This window comes from Anguilla anguilla, chromosome 16 (assembly GCF_013347855.1).
Source record: "Anguilla anguilla isolate fAngAng1 chromosome 16, fAngAng1.pri, whole genome shotgun sequence".
In the NCBI taxonomy this organism is placed as follows: domain Eukaryota; kingdom Metazoa; phylum Chordata; class Actinopteri; order Anguilliformes; family Anguillidae; genus Anguilla; species Anguilla anguilla.
This window is the reverse complement of record NC_049216.1, coordinates 3041724-3055130: the sequence shown is the minus strand read 5'-3', so window position 1 is coordinate 3055130 and position 13407 is coordinate 3041724. Positions and strand designations below refer to the sequence as shown.

Genomic DNA, 13407 nt, shown 5'->3' with positions numbered 1-13407 from the left:
ACTCAGTACATTTTGAAAAAGTCACTGCTTGTCTATTGAGCAGGTATGTTACCTCTCAAATAAATGGTTTTCCTGTAGGTTTAAACCTGGGTCTGCTGCACATCAGTAGAATGGATTAGACCACTAAGCCAAAATCAGGGCGGAAGTGTGGTTTGCATGACATCCAGTCTCTGAGACCCTGCAGTTTTTCTCATTTTTTCAGATGCATTTCTGTTAACTGCAGTCTCACATTACAAATGCATTATATTATGTTATGATTGCTTTGGCTCAATGTGGAATGTGGAGCGACATAGCTCAGGAGGTAAGAGCAGTTGTCTGGCAGTCGGAGGGTTGCCGGTTTGATCCCCGCGCTGGGCGTGTCGAAGTGTCCCTGAGCAAGACACCTAACCCCTAACTGCTCTGGTGGATGAGAGGCATCAATTGTAAAGCGCTTTGGATGAAAGCGCTATATAAATGCAGTCCATTTACCAAATCTCAATTTGCCAAACTGACTGGCAAAATTCTTACCTTACGAGACAAATTGCTGCACCTACAAAACTCTAAATCACACACTGAGTTTTCACAAAAGTCACCTCATATTAAGACGTTCAAATTGTTATTGCTAGACATGCAGATTGTGAAATAAAGTCAACATGTGTGCAATCCTGCCAACAACATTGCCCAGGTGAGTCGCATTGCAGCACGATTGGTAATCCCAACATAAAAGGCTGTTTTACAGCACTACATTCAGCAGTGTCTGACAACATGGAGCAGCCCAATGCTGTTGGTACTGATGGACGGGTCGTGGCTGAGGCTGAGGTTGTGGTCAAGCAGGCAGCTGAAATATTGTTGTATCGAATGAATTAAGAGCCACAGTGATTGACCATGTCATAAATCCAGGCATAACAATGGGAGAAGCTGGAAGGATTGTAAGGCCCAACTTAAAAATGTCAACAGTGGCATCTAGTTAGAGCTTTTGAACTGAACATTGATAAGTAAATAATTTACTGCAAAATGTGATAATGTAATTACATTATAGGATTGATGTGTTGGTGTCATTTTATATTATTACAGTATTACAGTGGGATATTACAGAATTACAGTACTGATAAGAACATAATGCACAGAAATTTCTTGTGTTTGCTCATAGAGTACCTACATACTGTAAAGCATTGGTCTGTTTCTACTGTTCCAGTAATGCTCTTGTGTCTTTATTTCAGAGATTGATGGTGATCGATGCTGATCGATGCTGGAGCTCCTGTTGCATAGATTTTTATGTTTTGGACACACAGTCTTGATTTTTGTGTCTTTCTTGTATTACGATGGACTCCATTGCATGTGTTTTGCCATGTGCAGTTAGCTGGGGAGGGTTAAGAAAATTCCATCACAAGCAAAATGTTTTTCAGCTAATCTATTTGCTTGTGGCTATGAAATGGTATTCATCACTAGCTTAAAGCCAAAACATTTCAACATGTCAGTTTGACGTTGTCCAACATGGTTTTACAGTACCTAACATACAACACAGGGTTGAAGCACAATAATTCATTGAACATCAAGTTTTATATGATATTCTTTGAACTGAAAAAACTGTTTTATCAAAGAGCACTGATGTGGTACATACATATAGTTTTAAAAAAATAGCCAATTAAAGAGCATGTTTTCCACTGTAATGCATGCCATTACAAAAGGCTTGGCTGACATGATTCTTTTTAAGGCCATTGTTAAATTTGTACATGTCTTTGGAAATATGTGAAGAGAAATTCTATAAACAGATACAATTTGAGAACTCACCAGAGGTCTAAGAAATTTTCAAGTCCAAAATCTGTGCACAGTCCTTTCAGTGAACATCTTTGACACCTGCCTCCATCTTCTCTGTACACATTACTGTAAGTATATGAATGTATTTCATTCTGTGGGAATTACAGTGAATCACCAAGGTCAAGGTCAAATCCAAAGTGCAACTTTTTCATTAGCAGTGAGAAGTGTGGTGTTGTCCTGTCCTCTATTGCAGCATCTCCTGTTTAGAGTACAGTAAGCAAACATAAAGGAAAGATATTCGTTATCAGGCTATGGCTGCAGAGAGGCACTAAAGTCGCTTTTCCACCACATGGTACCGGCTCAACTCGACTCAACTTTTTTGGTTTTCCATCGGGAAAAAGTTGTGGATAGTACCTGGTACTTTTTTTGGTATCACCTCCGTCGAGGTTCCAAGTGAGCTGAGGCGATACCAAAAGGTAACGTGAAAACACTGTAGACCACTGATTGGTCAGAGAGAATTTTCGCTGGAATCGTCACCTTTGAGCAACCAGAGTCGTCTCGTCGTCTGAGCTCTGATGTAGGATTACCAAAACTCTCCTGTTTTTTTCAGCAGTCTTTTGTCTTGCTGCCTTCAGCCTCTTTTGAAACAAAATTTGTCTCCTTGCTGTGACAAACAGCCACATACCAAGAATCAAGAAGAACACCATCCCTTCGATATCCTCCATTGTTCCTGTGTGTGTCGCGTTGAAGATGATGTCACGGCAGTTTCGTGCGGCGTCACTATGACGACCAGCTACATTGACTGTCCTTGGCATGCTTTATAACATGGCTCTGATACGGTGGCTGTTTTCAGATCCAGCTCTGTCTTCCTCTCTGAAGACATCAACAAATATTAACAATGAAAACACATTTCATCAAAGAGACTGCTTCATGTTGAAATCAGTGAGAAGATGAAACTCGTGACACCACCTGTCATTGGTTTGGCTCTGAAAATGTGCAGAAGAACGCAGAGAATGGTGCTGCTGTGTGATGAGGCTCGGATGGAGACACCTTCAATGGCCGGCTCTGCTGATGGGCAGTGACTGGCTGAGGAGCCACTAGGCCCTGATGTTGAGGCCCTGTCCTGCCCGGAATAGCATTTATTATTGTGAACTTCTAAGCATGGCTATGGCATATGTTTGCTGATAGACTCAGGTGATGCTGTTTTCTGGACCAAGTCAGAAGAGGAGAACGACAGCGTTGACTCTCGCTCTCCATCTCTATCTACTGAATGTAGTAATGGGCACGGTCTTGTGTGCCCTAGAAAGGTTGCCGTAGTTCTACACGCACGTCATGTGTGAGCGGTGGAATAAAGTATGGAGTCACAAGCATGAAAGTCTCCAGCTGAGTAGCTTAAAAATCATACTTCTACATGGTGTCAGAATAGATCGCTTTTAATGCTTCCCGGGGGTATGCTCACCGAAACTTATGGTAGTTCATTAAAATCAGTCTTCTATTGACTTTACGACATTATCAACGCCGTTCAGGTGTAATTACAGTTGCTAGATAGTTAGCCAGGCGAGCAACCGGCCCGCGCTGAAAAAAAAAAGGAAAAGAAAACAGAAATGGATCAAGTGCGAGTGTCAACGGAGAACTTTCGGATTGCACCCCCTGAAAATTTCAACTGTGTAGAGGTGGAGAAGTGGTCCAGCTGGATTAAAAGATTTGACAGATATCACAATGCATCAGGTCTCAGCAAAAAGGATGATGCATTTCAAGTTAAGGCGCTCATGTACTCAATGGGAGATGGTGCGGAGGACATTCTTGATACGTCATCATTGTCGGAAGTGGATAAACGTGTGTATACCAAGGTAAAAGACTACTTTGATGGACATTTTGTGGGGAAACACAATGTCATTTTTGAAAGGGCAAGATTTAATGTGAGAACACAAGATGAAGGCAAATCTGCAGTCTGTTTTATAACTGCGGTTCACAAATTAGCAGAGCATTGTCAATTTGGCGCGCTGAAGGAGGAATTAATTTGAGACAGGATTGTCGTGGGGATCAGAGACAGTGTTTTATCTGTGAAATTACAGTTGGACTCGAAGCTAACTTTAACAACAGCAGTTCAGCAGGTCAGACAAAGTGAGACTGTCAAAAAGCAACAGAAATTCATGCGACACAGTAACCTCACTTCAATGACAGCCGTAGACAATGTTTCATGCCGACAGAAAAGCAGTGCTGACAGAGCAACATACACAAGCGACAGGGTAGCTGCTCCCATACAGTCGCCGAAAGCGGCAGGCGTGTACCCAAACACATGCGGCAGATGTGGGAAAACTCCCTCCCACGCGTGGCGCAAATGTCCAGCCAAAGACGCCGCATGCCGAAAATGCCGTAAACAAGGCCATTTTGCAAGGATGTGTACGAGACGGGCAGCGCATCTGCTAGAGGAGGACGTCTTAGAACAGGACAGTATTTTTATTGGGGCGGTACACAGTGGACAGACAGGCTGGCATAGCGAAGTGCAGTTTAATGGGGAAACAGTGTCATTTAAACTGGACACGGGGGCTGCGGTTACTGCTATCCCTGCCAGAATGTACAGCTACTGCAGAGATGGACCACTACTAGCTACAAAGAAAAGACTTTTGGGGCCAAATAATAAAGCATTGCAGGTCATGGGCCAAATTCAGTGTCAACTGCAACACCAAAAAGTCAAAAACCACCACACAACCAGTTTATGTTGTTCGCTCGTTAGCTAGACCTTTACTGGGACGTCCGGCTATAGAGGCAGTGCACCTGTTTGAAAAAGCACATGAGGTGGCGGAGGCACAAGGCATACAAGCAACAGTTTCCTAAACTGTTCTCTGGGCTTGGCAAGCTGGAAGGGGATTACAAGATCAGGATAAAGGCTGATGCTGTTCCATATGCTCTGGCCACCCCAAGGAGAGTCCCTATCCCACTGATGGGTAAAGTTAAAGAAGAACTGGAGAGGATGCAAGACATAGGGGTCATCTCGCCAATTGAAAAAGCTACAGACTGGTGTGCTGGCATGGTGGTAGTGCCCAAGGCCAATAGTGATAAGATTAGGATCTGTGCTGACTTGACAAAATTGAATGTGGCGGTGTGCAGGGAACGTCACATTCTGCCATCAGTGGAACAGTCCTTGGCTCAGCTTAGCGGCTCTAAGGTGTTCACTAAACTGGATGCCAGGTCAGGCTTTTGGCAAATACCGTTGGCACCAGAAAGCAGAGAGCTTACCACTCATTTTGGTAGATTTTGTTTTAACGTTTTGCCATTTGGAATCGCGTCTGGGCCAGAACACTTCCAGACGCAGGCCTGACTTTAAACGAGAAATGCGAGTTTGCCCAGTCTGAGGTTATCTTTGTCGGTCACAAGGTCAGTGCAGCGGGGATTGCACCTGACCCAGAGAAAATAAGGGCCATAACAGACATGGAGCATCGCGTAGTTCTGGCAGGCCACGGGAGTCAAGCGCTCCAGCTGAATCAGATGATGGCTCAGCTGAGTGATGTTTGCCTATCACAGTACATTCACTAACTGGGCGGTCTACTTAAACAGCCTCCCTCTACTCATTCGGCTGCTCCTCCTGCATGCAAGCTGCTGCACGTTGCTTCGTAAATCCCCTCCACCACCCCAGCTCCATCCTTATGCGTCAAGAATTTGCATTTCTCCATTCCTACGTGTTAAGAAATTGCATTGCTCCATCCCTATGTGTTAAGAACTTGCTTTGCTGCTGGATCTGTTCTGTGTTTTTTTATAATTCAGGTTTAATCATTGAAGATTGTTGTCTGAAAATACAGAAAATTAAAGCAACAGATTAAAACAAAACAAAAAAAAACAATCCTGACCCAATAATTAAGGAAACTCAACTCATCATTGTTTACAGTAATGAAAGGAAAAAAGTACACTGCAGTGATAATTCTGCATTCTCCCTATTAGCTGCATTTGCCCACAGTACTTTTGGAACATTGGAACTCTTGTGAAAATGAATGAAATCAACTGTAAAAACTAGTAAAATGCACAGTTAACTGGATGAGTTTGCCACTGGCTTCTTTTATACAAAGATGCAGACACCGGAGACAGAGTTATTACTTCAAAAACATTTACCCTGCCATCTTTTGCCATTATTACACTTAATGTTATAGTAATGTTTTAATAATCGAAAGTACATTAACACACCTTGAACATTTGAAATATAAATTTGTTAAAATGCAAAAAAAATAAAATCATATTTAAACAGCAAGTGCTTAACCTGAACCTGCTAAAAGATCATACTCTTATGTACAGGGTTTAAGCTGTACTGAGGCTAATACTGGGCACGGCTGAAATTGCAGTGGTAAGGCATTGCTCAAGGAAGGTTGTCGACGAAGGTTGTCGACGTGTGTGTGTGTGTGTGATTGGGTGAGAGTGTGTTTCTGTGTGTGTGCATTTGTGAATGTGTGTGCATGCGTACGTTTGTGGGAGTGACTGTTGATGTGAACATGCGTGTGCATGTGTATGTGTGTGAGTGCGTGAGTATGTGTGAGCGCATGAGTGTGTGTGTGCGCCCAGGTTGCGTGTGTGTATGGGTAAGAGAATGTGTGTGTGTGCGCACGTGTGTATGTGTGTATTTCTGTGTGTGTGCACATGGGTGCATGTGTGTATGAGTAAGAGAATTTGTGTGTGTGTGTGTTTATATATGTGAGTGTGTGGTTGTGTGAATGTGTGTGTGACTGTGAGTGTGTGTGCGTGCATTTGTGAATGTGTGCATGCGTATGTTTGCGTGAATGACTGGACGTGAGTGTGTGTGTGATTGAGAATGAATGTATATGTGTATACGTGTGTGTGTGTGTGGGTATGATAATGTTTGTGTATATTTCAGGAGGTGAGCCTGACGAGCCGCTGCTTGGTAAGAGCACTTCCTTAATTGGTAACTGGGAGCACGTGTGGGTATGTGGACTAGGGTTAATTGGTTTCCTCCACTTCGCCAGGTAATGAGCTCACACAGCTGCTGCTTGTTTCCTCGGACGCAGGGAGAGGGATAAGAGAGCGGGGATTGGGGCAGTTTGTGTTTGGGCAGCCAGGAAGGAACAGGCTCTGTAGACTTTTTAACTTGGGGTTTTTTTGGATTTTGTTTTCTTTGTTTTTGTTGTTTGGATTTTATTTTTATTTTTCCTTTAGTTATTGCAGCCGGGTTTTTTTGTTGAGGATTTTGGATTTGGTTTTACTTTTGTTTTTCTTTTTCATTGTTATTCCCTTTTGGGAGAAATCCCGTGGGGGGTTCTTTTAGGTGTGTGTGGCGCATGCGCGGCGGCGTGGGACGTGGAGGAGGCCCGGCATTTTGTGGCGTGGGCCCAGTCACGCGTGCCGTGCCGTGCGAGCAGACCCGAGAGAGAGGGTCAGAGAACGAGCACTGTGTGGAGTGAGTGTGGGGCACAGGGTAACTTACCACTGTGTGTGATGGCTTGCGGTGCGGTGAAGGGGAGTCCCTCTCCTGGGGCTCGGCTCGCGCGGCACGAGGTCAGTGGTTGGTGGGGTCACCGTACAAGCAGGGGGGGAGCTAGAGAAGGGAGGGGGGGTCAGAGCGGGGCAGCTGCCTGTCCATGAACTGTTTTTATTATAAATTCAATAAAGACTCTGCTTACCTTATCCCTGTGTCTTGGTTGTTCGTGGTGGGTGGATCCTTGCACCTGTGGTAGGTAGGGGTAGCAGGGGGAGTGCGAGCGACTGCTGACATGTGTAAAATACAGCCAGCTACTGTATAATGAAAAGAATGAGCACAAAAATCTCATCAGTAGACATGGTATCGGTAAGCTGTAAACAAAAGAATACAAATTTGGCCTGTAACTGTATGATTGTACATAGTGTATCTGTGTCCATCATTTGATTGATGTTACAGTGGATAGAGTTACACTTGTGGAATCAGAGCTCAGTGATCATATTAAATTTGAAAGAATACAAGGAGAAGCCTGTGGAGCGGTGTGGTTGTGGCTTAGCTATGGGGGGAGGGGGGTGGCTCACGGGATGAATGCCAGGATTGAGTTAATTAGCACAGGTGTTCCTTGTCACTGATTGAGTTAATTAGCACAGGTGTTCCTTGTCACTGATTGAGTTAATTAGCACAGGTGTTCCTTCTCACTGATTGAGTTAATTAGCACAGGTGTTCCTTGTCACTGATTGAGTTAATTAGCACAGGTGTTCCTTGTCACTGATTACCCTCTCCCTTTATATATGCAGTAGTGGCTGGGCCTGGGGGGATGAAAAAGGCACACACACGCCCTGCAGAGAGCGGCAGCATGCTTTAGGAGCTGCACCGGCATTTCTGTTATAAACTTTTGTGTGTGTGTGTGTGTGTGTGTGTGTGTGTGTGTGTGTGTGTGTGTGTGTGTGTGTGTGTGTGTGTGTGTGTGTGTGTGTGTGTGTGTGTGTGTGTGTGTGAAAATAAAAGACGTCATCCCTGCACTTCCCGTGTCATTTTTCGGTCCTGTGCTGATTCTGAACTCACGGTGGCTAGAGAATCGCCACGACTGGTGCCCAGCTTGTAGTTCAGCAAAATAAACATGGCCGAATCCCGTCCTTCACCTCCAACTGCCCAGCCAGTGTCCTTCCTCGCACAGATGGTGGGGGAGGTGGCTGCTGTGCACCAAGAGCAAGCAGCCGTGCTCTGAGAGCAGTCAGCAGTGACTCACCAGTTTTTGGATGCGCTCCACCAACAGACCCACCAGCAGACACAGATCCTCCAGCAGCTGGTGATCCAGACGGCAGCCACGGCGGCTGCCTCCTCGGCCCCTCCACATTCAACGCTCCTGAACGTGGCTCCACCTAAGATGTCTCCGGCGGCTGACCAGTCATTCCTGGACGTATTCGAGGCTACAGCAGGGGCATGTGGCTGGCCGGCGGCAGAGTGGGCCGTGCGCTCGCTCCCTCTGCTGACGGGGGAGGCACAGACAGCAGCGTGCAGCCTACCAGCTGCGTCTCAGGGGAGGTACGCGGATGTTAAGAGGGCTGTCCTGGACAGGATGGGTTACTCCCCCGAGGACCACCGCCGCCGGTTTCAGACGGCGAAGCTGGGGCCATCGGACCGGCCATTTGTCTTTAGCCAACACCTAAGGGACGCGGCGACCAGATGGCTGAAGCCGGGGGAGTCCGCTGGGGAGCAACGGGTGCTGAGAGTAGTTGGTTTGGGGCAGTTTGTGGAGGGGCTACCGGCCAGCACTGCGCCCTGGGTCCGGTGCCATCGGCCGAGGGACATGGAAGCAGCTGTCGCGTTGGCGGAGGACCACCTGGCAGAGCACCCTCAGCGCCCAGCAGAAGAGGGGAGGACACCGGCGATGCAGCGTCCTACCCCAGCGCCAAGACGAAAACCCCCTCCCTCCCCTTCTTCACGTTCAGTTCGCCCTCCCCCTCGCCCCCGCACTAACCCTCCCTCTGCTTCTCCTGTTCCACCACGGGTTCCAGCCGCTACGGGCACTGTTCCCACCTCACAGGGGGCTCCTCAAACGTCGGGGCAGGAGTGCTGGCGGTGCGGGCAGCCCGGACACTTCTGCAGCGAGTACCCTCTGATGGAGGTCGGCCAAGTGATCCGGGTTGCTGGCCCACCGGCATCCTCCCCCGGTTCAGGAGAGACATACAGCGTTCCAGTAAGGATCCAAGGGGGTATTCACCAGGCGATGGTGGATTCGGGCTGCATGCGGTCTATAATCCACCAGAGCCTGGTTCGGCCCGGGGCTTTGGTAGAGGCATCTGGGGTATCTACTAGGTGTGTGCATGGGGATATTCACAAGTACCCTGTTGTACCGGTTGAAATTATCTATAAGGGCAAAATGCAGAGTATTAAGGCTGCGGTTAGTTCCCGCCTTGCGCATCCTCTGATTTTGGGCACAGATTGGCTGGGGTTTCACAGCTTAGTGACAGTATGTGGGGATGCGTTCACGCCCGGTAGGGAAATGTGGAATGTGTCCTGTGCTCAGTGGCGACGTGTGGTTGTCCCCCATACGGACCATTGGGGGTGTGCATTTGCAGACAACTTTATTTGTCAATGATTACTTGTATTCTGAATCTGATCACAGAAATCTAATTTCAATGACAAATACTGTGGTCACTGTGACCATGTACTCCAGATTAATAAAGAATAACTAGTTCTGCCTACAGACGTTATAAAGCCAACACTGAATCTATAATTTTACACAACATGGAAGGTCCCTTAATAACAAGAGACATCAGTGTCCCTGTTCTTGTTGAAACCATGCAGTAATACACAAAAAGCCAACCTTCATGCTGATGCCTGTGACGCTCTGACCTGAGAAAGCTCCCGTAATCCACCTAGTTACAAGTTAATACAAGGCTAGCTCTCAGAACTCTCAGAACATTACTGCTTCATGTACTTGCTATGCTTATTCTGTTATCAGCCTTTGTCACAGCCCAAACATTGGATTAAAGTTCGACTCTGGTGATTAAAACTCAGTAATTTCCATAGCTGCATAGGTGTTCTTATGTCACAGTAATTGCAGAAGATATGGCTGTAAACTAAAATGTTTTGTGAATAATCCAGACAATATTTGAACGATCAGAAAAACAGTTTTCATGTCTATATGAGAACAGATAGTGAATCACTGCCCATTCTTTCACTGCTCCACCTCAGTTCCTGTAGATTCAGTGGGAAACCTGCAGTGATTAATGCACTTCAGACTGTGTTCTGCAGTGTAAAGCTGCTTGGAGGCTTAAGGTAGTGAGGGGAAGTGTCAGGGTTCGCCCGGATCCTTCCAGCACCAGCCGCTAGATGTCGCCAGCACTCCCTTACTCACTTTTGATTTCTTTCACCTGTGTCTGTCCTGATTACCCAGCCTCATTAAGTGTCATCTGTTCCACCTGTGTCTTGTTTGGTTTTCTTTATTTATTCCATGTCGTTCATTTCCTACTTTGCTCAGTCTTGAGTTTTCATGGACTCTTGTCTTAGCTCTCACTTCTTGCGCACTAAAAGTTCCGCTTGTTGTTAAAGTCTATTTGGTAATTTAGAGTGTTTACTTTTTTCTTTGTTATCTGTCCTTTGTGTTCCTGTTTAAGATCTTTGTTTTTTTTTGTATTAACTTTGTTCATTTTTGGAGTCTAATTTCCGGTTTATTTTGTCTTCCCTTTGTTTCGCCTTAATTAAGTGTTTTTGTAGTTTTGCTTTGCACTAGTAAATCTTTATTGTTTGCCACCTCATCTCTGCCTCTGCCTCTGCACCTGGGTCCACTCAGTACACCGCCTCACAGGAAGTGTATGTTTCTGTATTTCTGTATGCACTCCTGGCCACTTCTGCCTAGGCCTGCGGCCTTGCCCCAGTCTCCACATTCCCAGTTACCTTGGCGATGAGGGCAAAGAGCGATGGAGAGCTACGGAGAGGATGGAATGCAGGTCAGTCCCGTCCCGAGTGCACTCCTGAGAGGACCCGAAAAGCTCTGGCACCCACAATGGGGATATACCGCCCCCGTCCCAGGCACTATACTGTGCTGTTGTGTTGCGTGCTGAGATGCCTAATTAGTGATGTAACGTGTGTGTGACCACAGACAGAGACTCCATGCTTGTGAGATGTGACCATATGATGTGTGATGCTTAGAAACTACTATCAAGACTGAGACAACTTAGTGAGTCTTTGGAGAATGCCTCTGCATGCTGTGTAGTGGGTATTTCCCTGGTGCATATTGTACTAAAGTCTGTTACAGTGGGAAAATGTCATCTGGCCAGATGATTTCCTGTCTACCTCATGTACCTGCTTTGAGTGGTTCCTATCAATGCAGTGATTATTTGACACATTGTATGGTAGTTAGCATTTCTTATGCATGCTGATAAGTTGTTGTTTTTTTGAAATTAGGCTTGGGGCTGCTGGATGGCTCATTCGGTTAAGGCACCACGCTGAGGTGCATGGATGAGCCTCACGGCCTCATCCATGCACCTTGCCAGTGCCGACTGTGGCCAGTAGCTCCACAGGGCAACGCATGATTGGTGCCTGTGTTGCCCAGGCTATGGGAGGGTTTTAGAAACATTTTAGAAACTCCCAACTTCTGCCTTGAGTCTCACTCTCTGGAGTTCAGTCCCTTGTAGTAGGGTCACAAGACCACCGGATGACAGAATGCATCCACTTTGTGTTTCCAGTATTCCAGTACAGCCCACAGGTCTGATAGCAAAAATAAATACTCTGATATTTTCAACCATTTCAAGCTCCTGCCACAGCACATAATGGTTTAAATTCCATTTAGCACGAGGATGGGGGTGTAATTTCAAAGAAATGCACTGGTTGATGCACTGAAGATGCTCATTTTTATTGTACACACAGAGCACGTACACAGCGCATCAATACACACACATGCACACACATGCACAACATGCACACACGCACGCACACAAACACACAAGCACACACATACACACCATGTTCTCCTGATCACATGCATAGTTGGTTTGATACTGTGGTTTGTGTCTTTGGAGGCCCTACTAGACTGAAGGCTTTTCTTTCTGGGGAGGCTACGCTCCTTCGGTGTGTGTAGCAGAATGCTGGCCATGTTCTACCAGATCATTGTGGCCGGTGTCCTGTTCTACACCTGTGTGTGCAGGGTTGGGAGCCTCTACTCCAGGAATCCAAAGAGGCTCAAACTGATCCAGAAGGCCAGCTGCCACCCTCTGCTGTTGTTTTGGGTTCAGTGGGTGTTTGCTGACTCCCCCCCCCCCCCCCTTCTGAGCCAAAGCCACCAGCCCCTTTTCTCTGCTTCCTCAGCCAGCCCTCTAGCTGCCCTCCTCAGCCTTGCCCCTGCCTTGCCTGTGTTCTCCAGAATGTGAAGCACTGACTGGCGGGTGAACCCCCAGCGTCCCACCTCCACTGGATATACTGTCACTCTCTAACCGGCCTCCTTACACTCCTTACACTCTCACACTCCGCTGCCAGGTCGAAGTACTTCAGCCGTTTCCGCTCATAGGCTGCTTCTGCCCCTTCCTCCCATGGGAGGGTGAGCTCCATAAGGAACACCACCTTCACCCGAGCAGACCACGTCTCCATATAAGGAGCACCACCTTCGCCCGAGTGGACCACGTCTCCATATAAGGAGCACCACCTTCACCTGAGTGGACCACGTCTCCATATAAGGAGCACCACCTTCGCCCGAGTAGACCACGTCTCCATATAAGGAGCACCACCTTCGCCCGAGTAGACCACGTCTCCATATAAGGAGCACCACCTTCGCCCGAGTGGACCACGTCTCCATATAAGGAGCACCACCTTCGCCCGAGTAGACCACGTCTCCATGTTAGGAAGCTGTACTGATCTCATTTGGGAAACGGAGCTGTGGATTGAGATCTACACGCATGCTCCACCCCCTGCCTGGTACCAGGACTCTACTCCCACCTTTGTGTCCTACGGTCCCCTCCTCCTCTGCTTGTCTCACAAAGTGGGTTTGATGCTCTTTCACAGGAGAGGCGTCTCTATTTGCCTCCTGTCTGCTGGTCTCCAGTAATTCCAGAAGCTTTCGCAGCAGCTGGTCATACCTCCATCTGTAGCACCCCTGTGCCGGAGGCCTGCTCTGTGTCCCTGTGCCGGAGGCCTGCTCTGTGTCCCTGTGCTGGAGGCCTGCTCAGTGTCCCTGTACTGGAGCCATCTCGCAGCCTGACAGAACGTGCCGGAGGCCTGCTCTGTGTCCCTGTGCCGGAGGTCTGCTCTGT

At 47.2% G+C, this 13407-nt stretch overlaps 1 protein-coding gene across 1 annotated transcript; it reads left to right on the top strand.

Moving 5' to 3' along the window:
* Positions 1–8669: 8669 nt before the first annotated feature.
* On the top strand, positions 8670–11530 carry LOC118215109 (synapsin-1-like). Its single transcript, XM_035395553.1, has 2 exons — positions 8670–9356; positions 11022–11530. The coding sequence occupies exons 1-2, from the start codon at positions 8736–8738 to the stop codon at positions 11256–11258; spliced, it is 858 nt and encodes a 285-aa protein (XP_035251444.1). The 5' UTR covers positions 8670–8735; the 3' UTR covers positions 11259–11530.
* Positions 11531–13407: the final 1877 nt, after the last annotated feature.